The 27176-nt window shown below is 38.0% G+C and overlaps 1 protein-coding gene across 1 annotated transcript in view; it reads right to left on the minus strand.

Moving 5' to 3' along the window:
• Positions 1-27176, minus strand: part of KCNH5 (potassium voltage-gated channel subfamily H member 5) — a 314764-nt gene that overhangs the window by 273563 nt on the left and 14025 nt on the right. The window contains exon 2 of the mRNA XM_040477339.1: positions 12905-13028. Coding sequence (XP_040333273.1) covers positions 12905-13028 — 124 coding nt within the window. The remainder of the gene's footprint in view (positions 1-12904; positions 13029-27176) is intronic.

Raw genomic sequence — 27176 nt, forward strand, 5'->3', positions numbered from 1 at the left:
AACCTTTTGCACTGCAAAGGAAACAATCAACAAAACTAAAAGGCAACCGATGGAATGGGAAAAGATATTTGCAAATGACATAACAGACAAAAGGTTAGTATCCAAAATCTATAAAGAACTCACCAAACTCCACACCCAAAAAACAAATAATCCAGTGAAGAAATGGGCAGAAGACATGAATAGACACTTTTCTAAAGAAAACATCCAGATGGTCAACAGACACATGAAAAGATGCTCAACATCACTCCTCATCGGGGAAATCCAAATCAAAACCACACTGAGATACCACCTCATGCTGGTCAGAGTGGATAAAATGAACAAATCAGGAGACCATAGATACTGGCAAGGATGTGGAGAAACGGGAACCCTCTTGCAATGTTGGTGGAAATGCAAACTGGTAAAGCCACTCTGGAGAAGTGTAGAGGTTCCTCAAAAAACTAAAAATAGATCTACCCTATGACCCAGCAATAGCACTGCTAGGAATTTACCCAAGGGATACAGGAGTGCTGATGCATAGGGGCACATGTACCCCAATGTTTATAGCAGCACTTTCAACAATAGCCAAATTATGGAAAGAGCCTAAATGTCCACCAACTGACAAATGGATAAAGATGTGGTTTGTATATACAATGGAATACTACTTGGCAATGAGAAAGAATGAAATCTGGTCATTTGTAGCAACATGGATGGAACTGGAAGGTATTATGCTAAGTGAAATAAGTCACACAGAGAAAGACAGATACCATATGTTTTTACTCATATGTGGATCCTGAGAAACTTAACAGAAGACCAGGGGGGAGGGGAAGGGGAAAAAAAAGTTACAGAGAGGGAGGGAGGGAGGCAAACCATAAGAGACTATTAAATACTGAGAACAAACTGAGGGTTGATGGGAGGTGGGGGAGAGGGGAAAGTGGGTGATGGGCATCAAGGAGGGCACCTGTTGGGATGAGCACTGGGTTTTGTATGGAAACCAATTTGACAATAAATTATATTTAATTAAAAAACCAAAAGATAGGTGCAGGTATGGGGGCCCCTGGGGGCTCAGTCAGTTAAGTGTCCAACTTTGGCTTAAGTCATGATCTTACGGAGTTTGAACCCTGCATCGGGTTCTGTGCTGTCAGTTCAGAGCCTGGAGATTGCTTTAGATTCTGTGTCTCCCTCTCTCTCTGCTCCACCCCCACTCACGCTCTGTCTCTCTGTCTCTCTCTGTGTCTCTCAAAAAATGAATAAACATTAAAATTTAAAGATAGGTGCAGATATGGCTCATGGGAGGAAAATAATGGTGAGAAATTGAAGGAGACACACACTGTTGCCATGGTTATGGGGAACATACAAAACATAAATTAAAAAGTGAGATTTTACATGCCACAAAAATTTCCTAATGTTTGAAATTATCCACTTTTCTAAGCAAATTTCACCAAAAGTCTGAAAATCTACAAAATAGAACTCAGTCAAGGACTACAAGCCTCTAAAACTCTACTCTGATGCTTTCATGATCTTTAGCTGTGCATCTGGTTCTAGATACACAGTCCCACTAGTTAGCATAGTTGTCCAGATCATTTAGTCCACCAGGAGAGAATATGTGGCCCTTCCAGATACCTTGAATAAGTTTTTTGAAGGTCCATGTATATCTTTGTTGTTGTTTTTCATCCAGTTTCAATGACTTAGCATATTGGCCAGAGGCTGATCCGAGTGTGATAGAGACTAAAGCTTATACAATTTTAGGGACCCTCTTTAAAGAAAAAATAACATAAAATTATAAAACAAAATTAGGTACAGAGCTTTGAAAGACTTCCACTCAAGTGAGGGCCCCTGAAGGTTAAGATTCATGATCTTCATGGGAAATCTGGCCCTGAACGTATCAATCTAGAAAATTTATAACATGAAAAGCATAGTTGGATAGCAAGATCCAGAAAAACTAGAAGATCCTATAGGAATGCCGTATCAGAACCAGAAATTACAGAGTGATGGCCCATCTTATGATAATACTAACCTAGGCAACTAGAATTCTAGAAACTAAGAAATGAAAGGAAATGGATGAGGCTTACCAAAGACTGCCCAGTCTGCATTCTGCATTTTCAAAAAAGAATTTTCATTGTTATCATAATAGTAAGTTAAGCAAGAGAATCTCAGAATAAAATGGCAGATTCTAACTCCATAATCTCGGTGTCAGACTCACATAGAGAGCTCTCAGAGCCTACCTGTAAGACAGCATTGAAAAGCCATTGCTTCCACCAAAGACTAAACTCTGCCTCATGAGAATTTTGTGAAAATCTTGAAGGCATTACTGTGAAACTAGAATTAAAGAGCACAAAGACACCCTCCTTCCCCTCCAGAATTTAAGACACTAGTTTAATACTGTTAATATTTTTTATAGGGTGAACTTTTTAAATCAACCAGGTTTTTTTTAATTGACTGTGATTTTTAATCTAAAAACTCCTTAATAGAGAGAAAAAAAAAAAAAAAACATTGGGTTGCCTGAGTGAATCAGTCAGTTAAGTGTCTGACTCCTGACTTTGGTTCATATCATGATCTCACAGTCATGAGATCAAGCCCTACATCAGGCTTGGGGATCCTGCTTGGGAATCTCTCTCTCCCCTTCTTTCTGCCCCTCCCCCACTTGTGCACACGCACATGCAAAATAAATAGATAAACATTAAAAAAAAGAATGAAAGAAAACATTTAAAAAACAGAAAAGAAGTTAAGATAATTAAGGCAACTAAATGTTTATGGTCTTATAAAGAAAGAAAAAACCATTTAACTCTTGTTAGTAAATGTCAGAGCTCTATGGTTCAATAAAATAAAACACAATATCCACAATTGGCCAACAGAAAAACATTTAAAAAAGAAAGTGTCTATAATATAACAAGCAATTAAGATAAAAATTTTGAAAAATCAACTCTAATAGGATTTAAAAATAAGTGACAACTCAAAATTCCAAAATTCTTGGAAATTGATGTGATAATACCACTTAATAACAAATACAACACAAGTCTGATTCAGTGAAAATTCTAAAGATGAAAACAAGCAACTTTTTTAACATTTATTTATTTTTGAGACAGAGAGAGAGAGAGAGAGAGCATGAACAGGGGAGGGTCAGAGAAAGAGGGAGACACAGGATCTGAAACAGGCTCCAGGCTCTGAGCTGTCAGCACAGAGCCTGACGTGGGGCTCAAACCCACGGACCGCGAGATCATGACCTGAGCTGAAGTCGGACACTTAACCGACTGAGCCACCCAGGTGCTCCACAACTTTCTAAATAAAGTCAGAAAACTCTATAATGTATTTTTCACTCATTTAGCCCTTTTAGCGGTAAAATTGCCTGTCATAATAAAGGCACTTGAAGAAAAAAAATCCTAGATTATTACATTCTGAATACTTTCTTAAAGTTAGTCTTCTATTTTGTTATATTGTTTCACTCACATTTTTCATTTTATGTTTATTAAACCACATATTTCCAGTGACAGAACACATATTTGAAGTGGTAAAAGTCAGCAATTAACTAATAAATATTTCAAAACAAACTATAAGGAATGTCTGAAATGTATTATCCATTCTTCCAATGAAAGGACATATTTCCATCTGAAGTTGCCCAAACTGACTAAATCAGTGCTTCCACAAAGTCTACAGGAATATGGCACATTTGTTTATTTGCTTGGCTATTTTACACGTAAATGTTGAGTGTCTTTATCAAGGTTTCCAGCAGCCTGACTCCGGATGACTAAAGCTCAATGCAATCTTTGAATGGTTAATGGAATCTGAAGGAAACCAAGATTCAGAAATGGTACTCCTCAGGCTTTTGAAACTATATACCTATATCATAATTTTACACATTTCTTGCGTATATCCTCCAGGAATATATAATGGGAATACAGAGAAACATTTCAGAACTTCAAGCTGCTCTCTCAGACAGAATGCCAAGCTTCCCTTACAGTAATTATACATGACTACTACAAGTGCACTGTTATCTTATTGAAAAGAAAAGAAAATTAGATGCACAGATGCTATCTGTCTCCATTATAATATTGAGTGATCATGATATAACAGAAGACCACTGCACCATTTACAAACTGCATAATTCATGGGCAAATCATGTAATTGCTTGGACTCTCAGTTTCCTCATCAGTAAAATGATGATAATGTTCATATACCTCAGAGGGTGAGGGCTTTAAAAGGATAATGCACATGCAGTTGCAAATTATAATGTGCTATACACTGCCTGAATTATTACTGGAAATGCCCCCTATGGGTGGGGTTAGAAGAAAGCTCTTCCAGCCCTAGCCCCAACCCCACTACTCTCTCGCTCCTCTATAATTCTAGAACAGGGGTTGGGCCATGCTTGCTTGCTCATGGGCAGGGTCACTGTATCTTAAAGGGATACATATATCATTTTGTGTGTCTTCTTTCTTTGTGAGTCGATGAGGGTGAAATATAAATCCATTCAGGACCTGCTCCTGAATAATCTTGCCACTTTTCTTGCCACACGATAAACCGGTGATAAAATTTGGTCTTAGGATAGGAAGAAGTTTTCCTGAGGTCTGGCCTAGGCTATATCCAGCAGGCCTGAGCATTCAGCAGTATACCTTTCATGTCTTTCCTGCCCTAGCAAATTTCTAAGGTGAGGTAGGTTTGCTTTACAGCAGGATTTACTTATTCTTGGATCCTTTATTCTGCCAACAAAAGCTCACAACAAGCCTCATTATGATACCTACCAGCAAGAATGGCTATAAGTGTTGACAGATTTCCAGGAGAGACAGGAACCTCACAAACAAAAAAATATAAAACCTATTCATGAGTTCTGCCAATCTATCTTAATCTGCTAATGGTCAACGATGTTCCTGGACTAAAATGCCATATTCAGTCACCACAAAAAGGATAATATTATTTATAGGCTGTAATTCACAACCTAGGATAGCTTCATCACAGAAACCACACAGATTGACTTAATGCAGTGGGTAAATGTGGTCTCTAGCTCGGAATCAGCCACAAGAATAAAATTATCACAAAAGTTAATGGGAGAATGAGCTCAAATAGTCAAAGAACCAAAAAGAAGCCTGAGAGAGAGGGGGTAAAGAGGAAATTTTAGAAACAAATAACACAGCTTTCAAAATCTGAAAGAGGTAATTTTAAAATAAATCAAGGAGTTACTTTATACAGTGAATCATAACCAAAAGGTTTCACAACCCATTAATTTATAGGAGTTTAAGAAGATTTAGATAGAGTCATAGTGGTAGATCCATGGTGTGTAACTAATGGAAACTAGGGATGGCACTGGACATCTAACCTTTGGAGTGTGACGTCCCTGAGGCACCTCTGCTCTCCAACACTTTCCCTCAGTGCCACCGTGTGAATCAGAGCCCTCAGCCAAATGTCACCACACCAAGTGGCATCCCTCATGCGTACTGAGCTCTGGCTGGCTGAAAGGACCCTGTGCTAATGAAACTCCTTGTGAAGTACATCCAATAAAGTGCCTCTTAATTGTTTCATTGTCTAATTTGATGGCTTGGGTAATGGATTATTAATGAGGCTTCCAGAAAAAAAAAAAAATGTATTTGAAAGTATCTATCTACTCCAATCCTCCATACCTGTATGATTGCTCTTCTCACCTCTCTAAAAACAGCACAGCTCTGGGGCGCCTGGGTGGCTCCGTCGCTTAAGCATCTGACTCTTGATTTCAGCTCAGGTCATGATCTCATGGTTGGGAAGTCTGAGCCCCACATTAAGCTCTGTGCTGACAGTGCAGAGCCCCCTTGGGATTCTCACTCTCCTTCTCTGTCCCTCTCCTCACCCCCTCCCCCGACTCAAATAAACATTTAAAAAATAAAAATAAAAACAAACAAGAACAGAGGGATTTTTTTAAAATCTCAGGTTAATCAAAGGTAAAATGCTAAAGTGATTTCTACCCTACTTATGATAGTATGTTTTGATGCCTTCAACCAATGTCAGGGCTTCCTGGGGGTCATGAGATAAGATCAGATGCTACTAAATGTCATTCCCCCAAAACCTACAATCACCTTTAAATATGCAGTATGTTTTGTGTCCTTCAATAAATAGCAAAATTGCCCAAAGGCTTGGAAATGCAATTATTAGACAATGAAATGGACTAGATTTGAAATTCCTGGTAATCCTCAAGTATCATAAGAATGTTTTTTGAAATTTTAGCCAAAACAAAATGAGATGGTACATAGGACATATCACATTTTTTTAAAGTTTATTTATTTACTTTGAGAGAGGGAGAGAGAATGTGAGCAGGTGAGGGGCAGAGAGAGAGAGAAAGAGAGAATCCCAAGCAGGCTCTGCTCTTTCAGTGCGGAGCCCCACTCGGGGCTCAAACTCCCAAACAGTGAGATCATGACCTGACTTGAAATCAAGAGTCGGACGCTTAACAGACTGAGCCATCCAAGCGCCCCACCACACATCACATGTTTAAAAATAGAAATGTAGGTGCTATTGTGAAGTACAAGGATTGAGGAAAATGGTAAATACTCCTTCATGGCTGCTGAGAGAGGAAACAGAAAGGTACTCTGGACAGCCATCTGGCAGCAGTTAATTTACAAATTCGGCATACATTCTACTCTCCGGCAACACTACTTCTGGGTGTGGAGACAAAGAATTTCTCACATGGGGCCACAAGAAGATGTGTACGAAGATATTTGTTGTTGAATGTAGCAAAATGTCAGAAGTTCGAGTTCACGACTGCTAGAATAGATAATAAAACAGAAGGCTGTGAAGACATTTGGGCACTATACAGCGTCAGACATAATGAAAGAGATTGTCATATGGCAACATAAAAACCTCTCAATAACAAAAGGTTGAGTGAAACAGTAAGAAACTATCAATCTTACTGCATGTTATGACTTATGTAGATTTTAAAAACAAACACACAAAGTAACATCACTTCAAGAATATACTTATTTAATAAACAAACAGAAGATGGATCCGAAAGACACACAATAAACATGCTACAATGAATAGCTACGGAAAAGGAAGGGGGTGGAATGAAGGGGAAAGGAAATCAAAGACAAGAAAAAGAAATAAAATAAAAGGGAGACTTTGCCCAGAAGGATCACAATACTATGGGGAGAAACTGAGGAGTATGTTTAGTTTAGTAGTTAATTTGTTGCACCTTGTCTAATGGGAGACTGAGAAGGACAAAGAGAAACAAGAAAGCAGAAGAACTAAATATTAGCTTCTTGATATTGCAAAATCACAATGAACAGTTTTTCATTTTCTCAAACAATTCATGTTTGATTATTTTAAAATACTTTAATCCATCTAATGAAAGCTGTATAAAAAGATGATTTATTGTTTCAGCATATAAAATGACGTATATTTTCTTCACAAACGGATGCCCACTGACTTGTAGTTTCTTATTCTGTTACATTTGCCTAACATTTGTCATTATGAAACTCAGTAAAATTCTTTGAAATATTTGCAAGGCTATCCTCAGTATCAAGTTAGTTATCTCCAACTGGAATTCAGTGATTCCAAACTCTATAATAACTTTTAGCGTTAACAATGTGTTTCTAAATGTGTATATAATTTTTGCCTTTCCTTCTCGTTTCCTTGTGTATAATATTCAAAGGCTTTTATAGATTTATACTGGAAATAGAAAAAAGCCATATGTAAAAAAAATCAGAATCATAATACAGATACTGTTCTGTAACCTTTTTGTTGTTGTTGTTGGTTGATTCGTTGGTCAGTTCATTTTTTTTTTTACTTAAAAAATATGTTGTTAGCTTCTTTCAGTGTCTTATCCTTCCAACATATGATTTAGAAAGTTTGGCTTTGCCATAATATTTTTTAACAAACCTACGACTGGACATTTTAACTATTTCCAGGACTTCATTCTTCTAAAAAATGCTGCAGTAAACATAAAATGAGTAGAGTTTAATTTTTTAAACGGACAAAGAGGTTTAGAAGCAGAGTACATTAAAATCAACTATGCCTATAAGAAAACCTGATAAGGCTCAAATATCATCTGCTCATATATCAGATGCTAGTCTTCATTGTTCCACGAAGGCATTAAACTGGTTGCGATTTCTAGGTTAGCAAAACACACGGGGTGTTTCATGCAATCAAGTAATAATTGTTTACATAAGAATAGTACTTTGAGAGGCCCCTGGGTGGTTCAGTCCATTAAGCGTCCGTGTCTTAATCTCGGCTCAGGTCATGATCTCAGGGTTCGTGGGATCGAGCCCCACCTGAGGCTCTGCACTGACAGCACAAGACTCATTGGGATTCTCTCTCTGCCCGTCCCCTGCTTGGTCTCTATCTCTCAAAACAAATTTTTTTAAAAAGAAAGTTATTTAAGGGGTGCCTGGGTGTCTGTTGCTCTCTCTCTCTCTCTCTCTCTCAAAAAAAAGTGAATAAACATTAAAAAAAATTTTTTTAAGTTCTTTTCTAAAAGAGAATATTATCATTTTGAAAATGCCATCTCTAACAACAGTGAAGAAAGAAGAGCTGGGGGAAGGTTTGCATACTTCTTCCCACAGTGAAGCACATGAGACCTAGGTTAGGGTTTGTTGCAAAGTGAGCCATCTAATTCAGCAAAGACAAATGCAAAACACTGAGCTGTGTCCTTAGTGCGTACAAAAGTGAAGGAGATGAAATGCCTACCTTAAAGGCACTTATAATCTGACACTGGTGGCAGGAGTTAAAAAGCTATTCTTCTACGGGAGAGAATATGCTGCAACCATTTGTTTTAATAAACCCTTTTGTAGGACAGACCTCACGTGCCAAAGAAAACAGGATAAAAGTGGAGGCAGATACGTGGAATCAAAGACAGATGGGTACAGGACTTTACAATATATTCAGATACGAAGGGCAATATGTCTCTAAAATGACAAAAGCAATAGCGATGAAACCCCAAGGGATAAGGAAAGCTAGTTGAAGGCCAGATGATGATGCCAAATAATGAACCAAAAGGGAGTCAGAGGAGCAAAACCACATCTCATTGAGGGAACCATAAATAACTTCAGGTAGAAAATGGCATCTGAAACAGGCATGACATAATGATGGGATGTCCACAGTCCAAAAAGAGGAAATGGGCATGAGAGCATCTACAGTCCCTGGAACTCTCTATAGAGCCTGTTCTACAAGTAACGTCTACCATAAAACTAACCTTTTCCTAACAAACCTGCTGAGACATAAGGAAACAGAGAAGCTCAATACAGACCTCAACCTCCCAGAACTTAAAACACACACCTTAGTGCAATGGCATCCTAGGAGCTCACACTCATCCAGTGGATGAAAAAGGCACAAAGACATCAGTGCTACCAAAGGCAGTCTCTCAGTGGGGGGGAAAGGGGAGCACAGTTTTCCATCACTCTTGCTTACCAATTTCAGACCTGGGAGTGAAGATCGAATGTGAAAATAACTTTAGAGAGAAAAAAGATTGTAGGGACAAGATAAGTGAAGGAAGAAGTTTGAACAGATTATTTCTCAAACCTGGCTAAACTCAGAATCATCTGAGCCGATGGTTAAGGGTACTGGTACCTGTTCCTACCTCCCAATTTAGGTGATGCTGATTCAGTAGGTGATTCCCAGAGGTGAGGTCTGGGAATCTATGTTACACAAAATCCCTCCAAATGATTCCTACATGTAGTCAGGTTTACACTCACTGGTATAAGATGAATCCCTGGCTTCCTTGAAGATGCAGAATATATAGTGTATTGTATATGTTTTTAGCATAAATATACAGAAAAAAAGATAAAGAAATCCCTGTATTTCCCTGGGCCAGTCCCTTAACATAACCCTCCCTCAGTTTTCTTTTGTGAAAAACAAAGGATGTGGAGTAGACAATAATTCAAATCCCTTACAGTTCCAAAGTAACATGATTTCGGTGCTTAGTTAAGTGAGAACTTTGAAGAGAAATTATCTCCAGTAAAAAACATCCCATCTGGCCTTACTGAAATACTGTGAAAAAGTTTTAGGATCTAAATTGGTTCCCTTTATAGAATTTCCTTTCTTTTATATGACCTTTTTTTTTTTTCATAATACTCTCTTTAAACTCACAAATATGGCGGGGCGCCTGGGTGGTGCAGTCGGTTAAGCGTCCGACTTCAGCCAGGTCACGATCTCATCGGTTAAGCGTCCGACTTCAGCCAGGTCACGATCTCGCGGTCCGTGAGTTCGAGCCCCGCGTCGGGCTCTGGGCTGATGGCTCGGAGCCTGGAGCCTGTTTCCGATTCTGTGTCTCCCTCTCTCTCTGCCCCTCCCCCGTTCATGCTCTGTCTCTCTCTGTCCCAAAAATAAATAAACGTTGAAAAAAAAAATTTTTTTTTTAAAATAAACTCACAAATATGGCATATTTTAGAAAGAATTGTAATAAATAATATAAATGTCAGATTCTGTTTTACATAAGCCAAACAAAATAGCAAGTTACAATGTATCAACATTACCAAGTAGATGTGATTTACTCAAGATGTAAAAACTTCATTTTGACGTTCTTTAAGTTTTTTTTTTTTTTCATGTTTACTTATTTTTGAGAGACAGAGAGTGAACGGGGCAGAGAAAGAGGGAGACGCAGAATCCGAAGCGGGTTCCAGGCTCGGTGCCCCTCGATGTTCTTTAAATGTTCCTGAATTATGTCCTACGGGGTTGGGGGCCGTTTACTCTACTCTGTTCAAGACAGTTTTAGCAGCTCAAGAAGTGCTGATGCCATCAGTGGTTGCCTGATACGGGACGCTCCTTTGATCACTCAGCACCTGAGAATAATTCATGGCTCATTGTAAGTATTCAAAAACTATTTCTTGAAAGAATTAGTAGATTTACAGATATGGGAAAATCTTTTTCTTTGCACAAGTTCTCCCCAGCGGCTCTTAAACTATATGTTTGCATTAACAATTTAGTCTCCTTAATATTCTAATACAGTTTCCTGCTTTTGTACTGTCCTACAGTTTTGGTTTGTGAGTGTAGACAGATTCTAGCACCAATGGGGGAGGATGGGTGGCAACAAGTCTCCACACCAACAAACAATTCTTGGGACACCAGCTGGTTGTATCACCAGCTAGACCCCAAGACCTGACCTTTACTGCCCACCTGCTTATATGCACCGAACTTTGTCCCACATTTTTCCTTAAGCTTTTCTTTCCAGCTTATCTCTTAACTCCGGCAAATGGAAAGTGAAACCACCCTACTAGTGACAGCCACTGCCCTGACAAGACCTCCAGCAGCCAGGACGGCCTAGAGCATTTGAGCTTAACCTCAGACTCACACCTGCACAGATGGACCATGGAGTGACCTCTAGAATGACCGACAACTACATTTAGCTCATTATAGTATAAAATCTCCACCCAAGGAGGACCACAAGGCTCATCTACATAACATACAACGTGTGGACAGGCATGTTTCCTTAAGACCCATGCACAATGTTATGCCCGCTTCTACATACAATGACAAGGCTTCCCTGTCTAAATACTCATCCTAATCCTAAATAAAAGGAATCCATTCACCCTTGCTCTGGGGAGGCTTTGGAAGCCATTCCCCCGTATCTCCTTATTTGCTGCGAATAAAGTTTTGTTTGCATGACAACTCCATCAGGTAGTTTCTGACTCACCAAGGAGCAAACTCATGTTGGTTCAGTTACAGCTGTCCTACAATTCAACTCAATTCCGACACTTACCTGGAGATACAGCATAAGATTCAGTCCTACAACACCACCCCCCACCCCCCAACTCCAGACACCAATTGAAAGCACAGGTTGGTACCTGTATTTCTGACCTACCGGCTGCAGACTGGACGTTTCCGCAACCTTCGTGGGTTTGTTTAATTTGCTAGAGCAGCACACAGAGCTCAGAGAAATCTTTTCTTTACTAGATCACTGGTTTACTATAAAAGGATATAACTCAGGAACAGCCAGACCAAAGAGATAGATGCACAGGCAAGGTATGGTGGAAAAACAGACTTTCATCTCCAGGTGCGCTGCTCTCCCAGGCCCTCCACACGCTCACCAACCCTGTCCTTTTGTGTCCTTGTGGCTGCTACACTACACAGTCCAGACTGATTAAATCCCTGACCATTGGCAATTAATTCAGCCTCCGGGCCATCCCTTCCCTAGGGGCTGAGAAGTTGAGGAGCAGGAGTACTGAAAGTTTCCACCCTCCTAGCACCTAGATGGTTCCCATGGCAACAGCCTCCACACTAAGGTTACTTAAGGGCCTTCTGAAAGTCGCCATTAACATAACAAAAGACACTTTTATTTCTCTGATCACAGAAAATTCCAAGAGTTTTAAGAGACCTGTGCCAGGAACTGTGTCAGATACCAAATGTATATTTCCTATTATAAACCACAACATCACAGTGAGTCTAAGACAGGAGCTTCCCCTTATCTGGGGAGGATATGTTCCAAGACCCTCTCCCAAACCCCTCCCCCAACCCCTGTGGATGCCTGGAATTGCAGATAGGACCTAATACTGTATAAACTGTTTTTTCCCTAGACATACATACCTATGATAAAGTTTAACTTATAAATTAGGCACAGGGAGAGATCAATAACAGTAATAATAGAATAGAACGATTATAACAATATACTGTAATAAAAGTTATGTGAACGTGGTCTATCTCTCTCCCAAAACACCTTATTCTATTGCACTCACCTTTCTTGTGATGATTTGAGATGAGAAAATGCCTATATAATGAGATGAAGTGAGGTGAATGACATTGGCATCTGGAGGTAGTGTTAGGCTACTCTGGACGTGACATTGCATCAGAAGGAGGAGCATCTGCTTCTGAAAGTAGTTAACTGGGGGTAATACACCATGGGAAGCACGAAACCACGGGAAACAAAACCTCAGGAAGGAAAACCAGGGACAAGCGAGGGACTCCTGCAAGTGTAGCCATGAATCACAGTCAACATTTAGTTACACTTCAGAGACGATTCCTGAGCTCTTCTAGGACCTACCTGCAAGTGCTGCTTTTCTGCATGACGTCAGCTCGATGATAGCCAGAGAGTTTGCAAAAACCGTCATTACTATAAACTACTGGCCAATCCACAATCTGGGCGTTTCCCAGTAAGAAACTCGATTCTAAAGAAGAAAGAAGGAAAAGGAAGTTTTTTATCTGCATTTAACAATGTACTTCTTTCAAGGAAATGAAAAGACAAATTCATAGATAGACCAACGCAACAATGGTTTGTTGTGGTACCAATAACAAAACCTATTCTGGAGATTGACATAGTCAGTTCAGCGTGATTATCAAATGAGATCTGCAATAAGTACAAGATTTGCATACAAACAAAAACCCCATTGAAGAGAAGCCAGTTTATAATACCTCTTTGCATTCAAGTATATTCTAAGCTATGAAGAACAAGTATGATTAATATTAAATAAAAGTTAGTGACTATAATAATTACACAGATTAATTTATTAAGACGAGGGCTACAGTCACTTCTCCACAGACTAAGAAAATGAACTTGATAATATTGAAGCAAACTTGTATGACTCCTCCAAAAATTCTATTATAATTTTGACATATAATTTTGTCCATGAGATTGATCTTGAGAAGTCTAATTTAAAATAACAGAAGAGTCTTTTTTTAAATAAAATTATTCAAAGATATTCTTTTCAACCACATTTTACACAGAATTTGGAAACTATCATTATTCTAAATAAAAGGAATATCTCTGATCTATTTTACATAGAGAAGTGGTTTTGCATTAGGTATAAAAATTAATACAAAAATAATATCTTTTGGTATCAACCTTGATTGAAAATCTAACAGTTTTAGGCAGCACCTTTAGCAATTTTGTAAATCAGATGATAAATATGTTAACATTATAGTGAAAAAAATTAGAATAATATTAAAATATAGAAATAAAATATTTTTTAATGTTTATTATTCATTTTTGAGAGAAAGACACAGTGAGAGTAGGGGAGCAGCAGAGAGAGAGAGGGAAACACAGAATCCAAAGCAGCTCCAGGCTGCGAGCTGTCAGCACAGAGACTGACACGGAACTAGGACTCACAAACCGTGAGATCATGACCTGAGCTGAAGTCGGATGCTTCACCGACTGAGCCACCCAGGCACCCCTAAAATACTATTTTTAAAATAAATATTTTAAAAGAGTAAATTTTAGGGGCATCTGGGTGGCTCAGGCAGTTAGGCATCTGACTCTGAATTTCAGCTCAGGTCATGATCTCAGGGTTTGTGAGATCGAGCCCTGCGTTGGTCTCTATGCTGACTGTGTGGAGCCTGCTTGGGATTCTCTATGTCTCTCTCTCCCTCTCTCTCTCTGCCTCCCCGCCCCCCAGCTCATGCTCACACTCTCTTTCTCTCTCAAAAATAAACATTGAAAAATAAATAAATAACTAAAATAAAAAGAGTACATTTTTAAGGGAATACTATAATTCAAAAATTCAAAATATCTACCAAAGAAATCTCTCTCGAACTCATATTCAAAATAACATACTAAAAAGAGAAATTAACTTATGATTTTAAGACTTTAAGCTTAGGGGCACCTGGGTGGCTCAGTTAAACATTGACTTCAGCTTGGGACATGATCTCATAGTTTATGGGTTTAAGCCCTGCACTGAGCTCCCCACTGACAGTGCAGAGCCTGCTTAGGATTCTCTCTCTTCTCCCTCTCTCTCTGTCCCTCCCCCACATGCACTCACTCTCTCTCTCTCTCTCTCTCTCTCTTTCTCTCTCTCAAAACAAAAAAAAATAAACTTAAAAAAATAAATAATAAAGACATAAACAAGTTGAAAGTGAAAGTGTGGGGAACATACACTACACAAACACTAAGCATAAGAAACCCAATGTGGCTATATTAATGCAAAAGACAAGAATAAAAGAGATGAAAAGGAAAAATTAATAATAGCAAAAGGGTCAATTCATTAGGAAGACATAACAGTCTCAATTGTATATAAAAGTATGTATACAAAAGTAATGAAAGAGCTTCAAAATACATGAAAGATAAAAATGACATAACAAAAAAGGAGAATTCAACAATTTCACAATAAAAATGGAATGTTTACTCTCTCCCACATCAACTGGCAGAACAACCAGCTGTAAAAATGATTGAGGATATAGAATATTTAAACACTATCAACACTATCAACTAACTCTAGCTAACTGACATTCATAGAATACTCTACAGAATGCTACAGAACACACATTTTTCTCTAGTGCACGTGTAACTTTTACCCAGACAGATCTGATTTTGAGCCACAAAAATGAAGTCAATAAATTTCAAAATATGGAAATCACAGAGTATATAGTCTCACCTCAAAGCAATTAAATTAGGAATGAGATGGGGTTTTTTTAATTATCTAAAAAAATCTACACTATTGGATATTACCCAATTCCTTTCTAGACTGGGTCTAGAAGAAGAAATGGGTCAAAGAAGAAACCAAAAGAAATTTAGAGGATATTTTTAACTGGACGTTAATGAAGTAACAACACATCAAAGTTTGTGGGATACACTTGAAGCAATACTTAGGGAGAAATTTCTCATTTTAAATGTTTATATTTTTAAAAGATGAAAGTTTTAAAATCAGTTACCTAAACTTTTATATGAAGAAATTAGAAAAGCTATTACACCCAAATTAAGTATGAGGAAACAAAGACCAGAATGCAGATCAATAAAATAGAAAGTATTCAAAGAAAAGTGAAACTTGAGGCGCCTGGGTGGCTCAGTTGGTTGAGCATCCGACTTTAGCTCGGGTCATGATCTCACAGTCTGTGAGTTCGAGCCCCATGTCAGGCTCTGTGCTGACAGCTCAGAGCCCGGAGCCTGTTTCAGATTCTGTGTCTCCCTCTCTCTCTGACCCTCCCCGTTCATGCTCTGTCTTTCTCTGTCTCAAAAATAAATAAACGTTAAAAAAAAATTTTTTTAAAAAGAAAAGTGAGCCTTGACAAAGTCAAAATTAATTCTTTGGAAACATTAATAAAAATGATAAGCCCCTAACAAGTCTGATAATTAAAAAAAAAGAGAACGAGAGAGTGAAAACACAAGTTACCAACATTAAGAATAAAAGAGAAGACATCACTGGATATATTACAGATAGCAAATGATAATAAAGGTATAGTGCAAACAATTTTTTGCCAATTAATTTTAAAACTTTGATGAACAAAATTTCTGAATAAGAAAAACACCTTAAAAAGCACAAAAAGAAATGAAAAATCTTAATACTTGCTATCTATTAAAAAAAAAAACTAGCCCAGAAGGCTCCAGACTCAGTGAAATCCTTCAAATATTTAATTTTTTTGTTTATTTATTTTTGAGAGAGAGACAGAGTGTGAGCAGGGGAGGGGCAGAGAGAGAGAGGAGACACAGAATTTAAAGCAGGCTCGAGGCTCTGAGCTGTCAGCACAGAGCCCAATGTGTGGCTCGAACTCACAAACGGGGAGACAATGACCTGAGCTTAAGTCGGACGTTTAACTGACTGAGCCCCATAGGGGCCCCCTTCAAATATTTAAATAAGACATAATACAAATATTACACACTCTGTCAGAAAGTATATGAGGAAATATTTCTTAACTTTTTTTAATTCATTTTTTTATTAAATACAGTTTATTGTCAAATTGGTTTCCATACAACACCCAGTGCTGATCCCAACAGGTGCCCTCCTCAATGCCCATCACCCACTTTCCCCTCTCCCCCACCTCCCATCAACCTTCAGTTTGTTCTCAGTATTTAAGAGTCTCTTATGGTTTGCCTCTGTCTCTCTGTAACTTTTTTCCCTCTTCCCCTCCCCTTGGTCTTCTGTTAAGTTTCTCAGGATCCACATATGAGTAAAAACATATGGTATCTGTCTTTCTCTGCCTGACTTATTTCACTTAGCATAACACCCTCCAGTTTCATCCACATTGCTACAAATGGCCAGATTTCATTCTTTCTCATTGCCAAGTAGTATTCCATTGTATATACAAACCACATCCTCTTTATCCATTTGTCAGTTGGTGGACATTTAGGCTCTTTCCATAATTTGGCTATTGTTGAAAGTGCTGCTATAAACATTGGGGTACAAGAGCTCCTATGAATCAACACTCTTGTATCCTGTATCTTAACTTGTTTTATGAGGTCAGCATTATCATAACACCAAAATCTGACAATGGCTGTTAAAAAAGATTACTGACAAACAGATCTTAGGAATGTGGTTGCAAAATTCCAGAAGAAAATATTGGCAAATAGAATTCAGCAATATATACATAATAACCAAGTAGGGTTTGTCTCATGAATGTAAGGCTGATTTATCATTATGAAATCAATCAATGTAATCCATCACATCAATAGAATAAAAGAAAAATATCATACGATTGTTTCTCAATAGATGCAAAAAAAAAAAAGCATTTGACAAAACTCACACTCATTCATGATTAAAATCTCTGAGCAACCTTGGAAAAGAAGGAAACTTCCTCAAACCGACAGATGATACCTACTAAAAAATCTAGAGCTAACATTATTCTTAAGGGTGGAATACTGAATAACTCCCCCCTTAAGATCAGGAAAATGTCAGGGATGTATATTCTCAATGCTTACACTCAACATTTTATTGGTGGCCCAACTAGTGAAATAAGGCAAAAAAAAAAAAAAAGTAAAAGGGAAAAAACACAAAAGATACAAATATTGGAAAGGAAGATATAATGACTTTCTATTTGCAGGTGGCATGATTGTTTACAGAGAAAGTCCTAAGGAATATTTAAAGGAACATCTAAAATTAATAAGTGAATTTAGTGAGGCTCCTGGGTGGCTAGTCGGTTAAGCATCCAACTTCAGTTCAGGTCATGATTTCATAGTTTGTGAGTTTGAGCTTGGTATCAGGTTCCGTGCTGACAGCTCAGAGCCTGGACCCTGCTTTGGATTCTGTATCTTCCTCTCTCTCTCTCTGCCCCTTCTCTGCTTGTGCTCTCATTCTCTCTCTCCACCCCCCCCCTCAGAAATAAACATTAAAAAAATAGTAATAAGTGTATTTAGTAAGGTTGCAGGAAATAAAGCTAATATAACAGTTAATTTTGTTTCTATATACTAGTATTAGACAATTGCAAAGTGAAAAACAATTTCACTTAGAAGGATATCAAATACTTAGAAATAAATTTAACGAAAGATGTGCAAGGCCTCTAGAATGAACACTAAAAAAATTCTCCTTAGTTAAATTAAAGGACACTTAAACAAATGGAGAGCTATGCCATGTTCATGAATTGAAAGACTGGATATTTTTTAAGACTTCAACTCTCTGCAAATTGATCTATAGATTCAATATAATCCCAGTGAAAACAGTAGTTGACAAAGTAGTCATAAAATGTTATGAAAATATGAATTACCAAAAATAATCCAAAATAAAATTGAAAAAGAAGAACCAAGCTGGAAAAACATACAACCAATAAAGCAAATTAAAAAGTTCAGAGATAGACCCTCATAAAAATGGTCCACTGGTTTTTTGCATAGATGCCAAAGCAGTTTAATGGGTAAAGAAAAGTCTCTTCAATGAACTTGGCTAAAACAACTGTATGTCCACATGAACAAAAGTTGAACCATCACTGCTACATCACACCACACACACACACACACACACACACACACACACAATTTAAAGTGGGTGATAGACGTAAATACAAAGGTGAAAACTAAAAGGAAAACACAGGAAAAAAATATTTGCAACTTTAAGGAAGACAAGAATTTCTTAGATAAGACTCCTATAGTAATCACTGTAAAAGAAAGTGTTAATAAATACATTAGACACCATCAAATTAAAATCAAGTGCTCATTCAAGGACATTTTCAAAAAAAAAAAAAAGGAAAGGAAATCCATAGACTAAGAAAATATTTACAATACAGATATCTGAAAAAGAACTCCTATCCAGGACACACCAAAAAAAAAAAAATCCTACAAAAGGACAAATGACCCAGTGAACAACATGGGCACATAACTCGAACAGACGTTTCACTAAAGAAGATAAACAATGACCAATAACCACAAGAATAAGATGCTCACCATCATCAGGCAGCAGGGAAATACAAATTAAAAGCACAATGATGCATCACTCAACCACTAGAGTGGCTGTAAAGGCTAATAGGACAAAATGTTGATGAGAGTGTGAAACAACTGCAACTCTTTATAAAATACTAATGAGAATAGAAAATAGAACAATCACTTTGAAAAATAGTTTCTTGTAGAGTTAAATATTTAACCATGACCAAGAAATTTCATTCTTAGGCATTTCCTCAAGTGAAACAAAAACATATGTTAACAAAAAGACTTGTAAGGAAAATGTTCACATCAGATTTATTCATAGCAGTCAAAAATTGAAAACAAGGTAAATGTCCATCAGCAAGAGAATGGATTAAAAATTGTGACATAGTCCTACAAGAAAAGCCACTCGGGTCTAAAATGGAACAAACTACTCACACATGCAACAGCATGGGTGAGTCTGATAAACATTATAATGATAGCTAGAAGCTATCATTTCATTTATATGAAGTTTAAATACAGGCAAGGCTAATCTATGGTGATAGGGATCAGCACAATGATTGCTAAAGGGGATGGGAGGGAGACTGATAGGAAAGAGTCAAAAAGAACTTTTTGGGGGAGGTCATTGTTCTCTATCTTCATAGAGGTATAAGCTACACAACTATACACATTTGTCAAAAGTAATTGAACTGTACACTTAAAATTTGTGTGTGTTACCACTAATAAATTAATTCCCTCAAATTTAAAAGAAAACACATGGAAGAAGAAGGACCAAAGATTCAGAAGTTTTAGGGAAACTGTGGCATTTGAAATGAACCTTAGCTATGAGAATCGGAATACCTTTCCTTTATTCATAGGGTGGTTGTAGTAGAGATTAAAATGAGCTGATTCCTACAAAAATGCTTCATAAAGTATAAATAAATTCTTCTATAAATATATGACATTTTCATTTATGTATAGCATCAAGTATAAATAAATATAATATGATCACCAAAAATTAACTTTTCTCCTCTTAGCCCAGGCTGGGGTCTAATCAGTTTACTCTTGCTAATCCATATGCCGTCTACTTCATGATGAGGCAACAGTGGCAGTCCATTCAGCTACGTGGTCTCCCTGACTCAACTGATCTTACTTTTGACACTAATGTTCACTGTCTCTCCTGAATTCCTGCCTCCATCATCCTACTACTCCTCATCCAAATATAGACTCCCAAGTGCTTACATCATCAAATTGCCTCTCAGATTTAGAAAGCCTTCTAAAATCCAGCTATACCCTGGGGCGCCTGGGTGGCCCAGTCGGTTAAGTGGCCGACTTCGGCTCAGGTCATGATCTCGCGGTCCGTGAGTTTGAGCCCCGCGTCAGGCTCTGTGCTGACAGCTCGGAGCCTGGAGCCTGTTTCAGATTCTGTGTCTCCCTCTCTCTCTCTGACCCTCCCCCATTCATGCTCTGTCTCTCTCTGTCTCAAAAATAAATAAATGTTAAAAAAAAATTGTTTTTTAAATAAAATCCAGCTATACCCTCCCTACCTATACAAACATATTTCTCATTACTCCTAAAGTCTCTACTATTACAATTAAGTCAGTTTTCTCATTATGGCCCCAAAATATACTCACTCATGATGCCTACTGTCCACTTGAAACACTTTTCCCCCATCCCTTTACCTATCAAAACCTTTCAGAACCAGACACATTCTATGAGTACCACTTAGCCTACATCCCCCTCTGACTACCACCATATCTGTCTCCAACCCCTCGCTGGACAAACTTTCCAAAAAAGTTGTGTGTTCCCATTGGTTCCATATTCTTAGCTCCTATTCATACAACTCACTCCTATCTAGTTTTTTCCTTACCACTCCAGGACAAACAAGATCACCAACAGCCTCTACATGTTACCAAATCCAAAGGATGCTTTTTACTCATCTCACTTGACAATTCAGAAGCCCTGGTAACCACTCCTTAAAATTTTTCAATCTTTAGCTTTCATAAAATGACTGTCCCCTGGTTCTCTGAACAGCCCTCCATTTCCTTTGCAGGCTCAACATTCTTTATCCAGTAAGTAGATACTAGAGTTTCTCCACATCAGTTCCTCTTATACTTCACCTGTCTCCATAGATTCCGTAACTCATTAGTTTATATCTTCAAACCAGACCTCTTTTATAAACTCTAGATCTTGATATCCAAGTTGACATAGATATCCTCTTAGATATCTTTAGTGGACCTCAATATAATAGGTCCATGACCTTTCATTCCCCCAAATCAGGTGCTTTTCCAGTGTTTCCTATCTTAGACAATGGGATCACCATCCATGAAATTATGTAAGCCAGAAATCTTGGAGCCATCTTTCAACATCCTTCTCATTATCCTTGTACTTAATCCATGACCAAATCCTATTAATTTTATCTCTTCAAATCTCTCCATTTCTCTGGATCCTCGCTATCATCTCCCAAATCCAAGCTTCCATTATCTCTCCCCTAGATCACTCCAACAGCTACCCAATTGTTTTACACCAACCCTGAGATTTTTTTCAATGGATTGTCCATACTGAAGCCAAAGAGGTCTTTCCAAAATTCAAATTGATTCATGTCCTCTACCCTGATTTTTCTTATGTTTTTGTAAGCTTCAAGTTCTCTCCCATCATAGGGTCTTTTAACTTGTCATTCTCTTTGCCTAAACACCAGTCTTTTCCTTACTTATATGATTGACACCTGCAGTTAGTTAGATCGTAACTCAATTGTCATGACCTCAGTAAATCTTTCCCTGACCTTCTGACTACATCATCCCTAATAGTTCAGACATAATGCACCTCTTCCTCACAGCCCTTATCACAGTTACAATTTTATACCTATTTGTGTTATGATACGATGAATGCATATCTGCCTGTTGGGGTGTAAGCTCTATAAGGACAAAGCCTATATCCATTTTGGTCCCATTTTATCCCCCTGTACCTAACATGGTGCCTGGCACATAGTAGATGTTTGCTTGTTGGTTGACTATATCAATAAACACAGGAATTAATGTATTCATGTGAGATCTCTTTATATAATTGATATCATGAAATTTAGTATGCACTGCCTCTCTAAATACTTTACATATGCTACTTTAAAACTTCTTGGAGGGGCGCCTGGGTGGCGCAGTCCGTTAAGCGTCCGACTTCAGCCAGGTCACGATCTCGCGGTCCTTGAGTTCCAGCCCCGTGTCGGGCTCTGGGCTGATGGCTCAGAGCCTGGAGCCTGTTTCCGATTCTGTGTCTCCCTCTCTCTCTGCCCCTCCCCTGTTCATGCTCTGTCTCTCTCTGTCCCAAAAATAAATAAAAACATTGAAAAAAAATTAAAAAAAAAAAAACTTCTTGGATAATATAGTCCTCAGGATTCTAAATTTTGTGCCTACTGTGCCCACACAAGTTGCAGTATAGTAATTATTTATTGATTGAAATAATTGCCTGTATCCCAGGAAACAGAAACCAAAGGTTCTAAAAACGAACTACCATAAACATGAAAAGTCCTACTGAGGGAGGCTTTCTCTCCCCAAGAAACTAATCAAACCAGTGTTTTTCAAACTTTTTTTAAGTTGAAGCTCATAGTAAGAAATTAATTTTACATAGTATCTCAAAACATGTTTACACAGGTGCACACATACACCTACACAAACACATAACTAAAAAACAACTTCTCAGAAAACACTTACCACGAGAGGTCCTCTTTTTTAACTCTATCTCAATTTTTTGGTGTGCTAGTCAGGACCCATTAAATCAGTTTTATACCCTGAAGTAAGAGTTCTATTTCACAACACCCTAAACAGCCCCAAAGTCTTGCAGACCTCCCTCTGTCATAAACAGACTTGTTTTCAAGACATTTGTTAGGCTTTGGATTAGGAGCTCTAACTGTTCCTAGTTAACTCTGCTATTAAAAATATTAAACTGCTCCCATCATACCATTTTCAATAATGAGAAAATTAAGACTCCAGCTCAGAAGGGCCTAGCTATGATCATTCATTTATTGTTGATATATTACTTCACTTATACTCTAGTAACTCCATGGAATAACAAAATCAAAGCAACCTTTAGCAGAGCCCAAACTCTGTGCTAGGCATCGGGACAGATCATCTACCTGTTATCTACAGATTATCATACCCATTTTCTCTAATCTGGAAAACAACTCCTTTCTGTGATGAGTCAGAGACTCATCGAGACCAGATTCTTCAGGAGCAGCAACTACAACAGAGGTTCTCTACATTCTAATTCTTGACTGAGATATTTGCAGATTCAAACTTTTTTAGGTAGAATTGTGTCTTTTTTTTTTTCTTTTGCTGGAATAGAAAAGTAGGAAGTCTAAGAATGAAGTCCTAAATCAACTCACAGGAGGGAGGATTGTCATATTAGCTTGAAAGCAGAGTTGTTCAGAGGAAAAACAAAACTCCACAGAAATTGGAATCGATTCCATTTTTTATAATATATACTTGATTTTAACCAATAAACATAGAATATGGACTATTCAGATATTTACCAGCTACACATTTGAGTATTCACTTACAGATTCAATCAGACCTAACAACTCAGAAGAGTTTTTTTTAAACAACTTAAAGATTAACAAATAGTCTAGGAAATATGGTGTCCATTCATCTTTATGCTTCAAGTTTGATATTATCCATTTAGACCATCAGAGCGTGAAGTAACTCTGTGTTCACTAGCCCTTACCTCAAGGTCTTAACAATTGCACATTAGCGATATGTGCTCTGGGTTTATGGAGGACAAGCATAAGAACTGCTTTTCTCATTTCTGAAGGTTTTATAAAATTGTAATTGAGAAAATAGCCACAGTGCTAGGTACTTCATATAACAAGTTATCAACTAGTAAATATTCATAACAATCAAATTACCACAAAGAGCCCTGTTCCCAAACTTTCTGCCAACACTCGGATCCCTTCTCAATACTCCCAAGGGAGCTACTCCAGAAAACCTGGGGAGTTTTTATTAGGTTATTGGTTTCCTCACACACAAGCTGGACACAGCAATACCTACCACTCTGGGTAGTTTATGGAGATGAAATAGAGTAATGAAAGAAAAATCTTTATAAATCAACTATTGGAGCAAAAAGTCTTTATTAACTAATAATTGTTATTATTTATTATGTACAAGATTCTTGTACAATTGTGTCATATATGCAGACAGAGCATCCTATGTGTGAGTTCTGTATATGTGTGTACAAGCAATGAACTAGAAAAAGGACATAGATATTTAAATAGTGACCCTGCAAACCAGAACCTATAAAAATTGTATTTATCACTGAAATACACTAAATACACTAAACTACAAAATAAAATATTAGGAGGAGAGGGGTGGGGACAAAAGAAGGGGAAACAGATTTCCTTTTCATGTCAAAGGTTAAATTAGATGAAAACTGATAAATACTAAATAGACTGTCCAGGATCTTCCTTGGGATATTTGTCTATTTGTTAATTGAAATATAATTTGTGAATCTGAAACATTCACACAACTGTTCCATTTCCTATACTCATAAAAATTATTGTTTTAGTGAATGTGAAATCTGGTATTATTAACAAACATTAATAACAGGATAGCAAATTAATTAAAATTGTTTCCTGAAAATTTTTAATTTCTTTTGGCTTTAAAACATGGTGGAGTGGGGTGCCTGGGTGACTCAGTTGGTTAAGCGTCTGACTTTGGCTCAGGTCATGATCTCACGGTTCGTGGGTTTGAGCCCTGCATCAGGCTCTGTGTTGACAGCTCGAAGCCTGGAACCTGCTTCGGATTCTGTGTCTCTCTCTTTCTCTGTTCCTCTCCCATTCATGCTCTGTTTCTATCTCTCTCAAAATAAATAAACATCTAAAAATATATATTTTTTAATGGTGGGGAAAGCAACCTGGCAACCGAGAGATAACTTCTCCACAAAGGTGATGAGTTGCAAATCTTGAAAGTGAGACCAGTTAAGAAGTTTTGGAAACACAAAGCTATTAAGTTAATTGCTCAGAATTCTTGGTGACCACCACCACCCTCATTGTTCTGGACTGAATGTTTGCGTCCTTCCAAAATTCATATGTTGAAACCCTAGCCCTCATGTGAAGGCATTAGGAGGTAGAACCTTAGGGATGTGGTTAGGATTCAAGGTCATGAGGGTGAAGTCTCTCATGAATGGGATTAGTGCCCTTGTAAGAGACACAAGATAGTCTGCCTTCTCTGCTGTTCTCCACATTGTGAGGATACAATAAGAAGTCAGCTGTCTGCCACCAGGAAGAGAGTTCTCACTAGAACCCAACCATGCTTGATCTCAGACTTCCAGCCTCCAGAATTGTGAGAAATAAAATAAAGAAGCCACCAGATTTATGACATCTTGTTAGAGTAGCTCAAACAGATTAAGATATTTATCAACCAATCTTGCTAGGGAAACCAGTTCTGATTTGTCCTCACAACTCTTGGCACACCAAGAGCCATGAATTCTGGAAAATTCAACCTTCTTGGGATCCAGACTGTTTCAGTCTTTGAAGATGTTTGCATGCATTTCTTGTCCAAATGATTCAAATATGCACTATGTTCCTGCATGAGGGGCCTAAGAATCAGGTCATTATCTCTACTGGGTGGTAGCAGTCTAGTACAGCATTTCAGAAGCTGTAATTCTACACATGAGCAGATTCTCAAGAGAATCTCTGCAAGAGGCTAAGCCTTGAAACATCTCCTATTCTTTTAAAGACCATTCAGTGTTTTCTCAGAGATAGACATGAAATAAAACAAGTACTCTTCCCTGAAGGGTTAGAAGGAGGTCAAAAAATAAATCACAAGACCCTGATTCACAATGGCCCAGTAGGAATCATTATGAGTTGCTCTCAATTTTGATTCCATATTTAATGGGGATGAAGATTGAGGAGAATTGGAAGGGGCCCCAGGAGTTACTCATTCCAGGCCTCACCCCTCAAAGATTCTGTTTTAATAGGTCTGGGTGCGATCCAGTCACCAGTATTTGTTTTTAAATCTTCTGAGGTGGTTCTAATGGAGCCAAAATGGCTACTGCAATAATTCACAAATACTGGCAGCTGCCATTGAATCCTGTCATGAGTGTCAAAAATATCAAAAATAAAGATTGCTAAGTTCTAATGCGGACACACTGAATAGACTCCCTAAAGATGAAACACAAAAATACAGCCACTGAAGGCGAGTCCCATGCGCAGCTAGCTTTGGGAAACTGACCTAGTACTTTGCTACCTAAAGTGTGGACCAGAACCACCTGGAAGTTTGCTAGCAATGCAGACTCCAGGACCCACCACAGACCTGATGAATCAGAACCTGCATTCTAACCAGATCATCAGGTGATCTTCAAGCCCAAGAATGCACTCATCTTACACTTGCTTTCCTTCCTTTCATGGGCGGGAAAGCAGATCAGGAAAGTGAAAGAACCCAGTGCACACAGGAAAAAAGTGTCTGGTGGGGGACAAACGCACAGCCAGGCCTCGCTGACTAAGGCTTTCTATCCTATCACAGTGTATTTTTGAACTGCTATCTAAGCTTTTGTTTTGCTTTGTTTGAACATAAAGGATGCACTTCCTTGTTACAGCACCATTTCTTCGGATAATAGGAAAATAACCACATTCTATGTTACTGCATATTAATGCCATTTCTAAAGGAGATCATATACAAACTATGAGGTCAATAGTCTTGGCCGATAGAAATTTCCCAAAGAAAAGAAGTTATATTTGATCAATAACAACAATATAAAAGTATGGGAGATATTCCTTCCCTTTCTACAATTCCAGAATTGTAGCAATTCCAGAAAAGCAGTGTTTTCCTATGAGCTGCTCCATCACTCCCTGTATCTGACATGATAATACAGGTTTTTGTTTGTTTGTTTGTTTGTTTGTTTGTTTTGTTTTTAAGAAAACTATACCCTTCTGTGGTCCACAAATTCCACAGACATTAACAAAGTGAAACACCTTTTGGGTGTTACAAAAAGTGTAACCTTTTGGGGGGTTAAATATCTCTCCCTCTTGGTCTCTCTTTCTATTTCTCTCTCCCTCCCTCCTCGTCCCCTCAACTTTCTTTGCAAGATGACCCTCAGAGCCCTAGCACTGAGAAGTTTTCATACATTTTAGGAAGTGAGGAGACACACGAATTCCAGAGTACTGAGGAAGAGCGAAGACATCAAGTGGGGCTGAGAAAGGAAAAGCACTTCACAAAAATAATCCACAAACACTGAACAAAACACTGTCACTAAGGTACAGTTTTTCCAAGGTCTAGGGTTGCCTCTGAAGACCACCAAC

This window comes from Herpailurus yagouaroundi, unplaced genomic scaffold (assembly GCF_014898765.1).
Source record: "Herpailurus yagouaroundi ecotype Mexico unplaced genomic scaffold, PumYag 141, whole genome shotgun sequence".
Classification (NCBI taxonomy): Eukaryota; Metazoa; Chordata; class Mammalia; order Carnivora; family Felidae; genus Herpailurus; species Herpailurus yagouaroundi.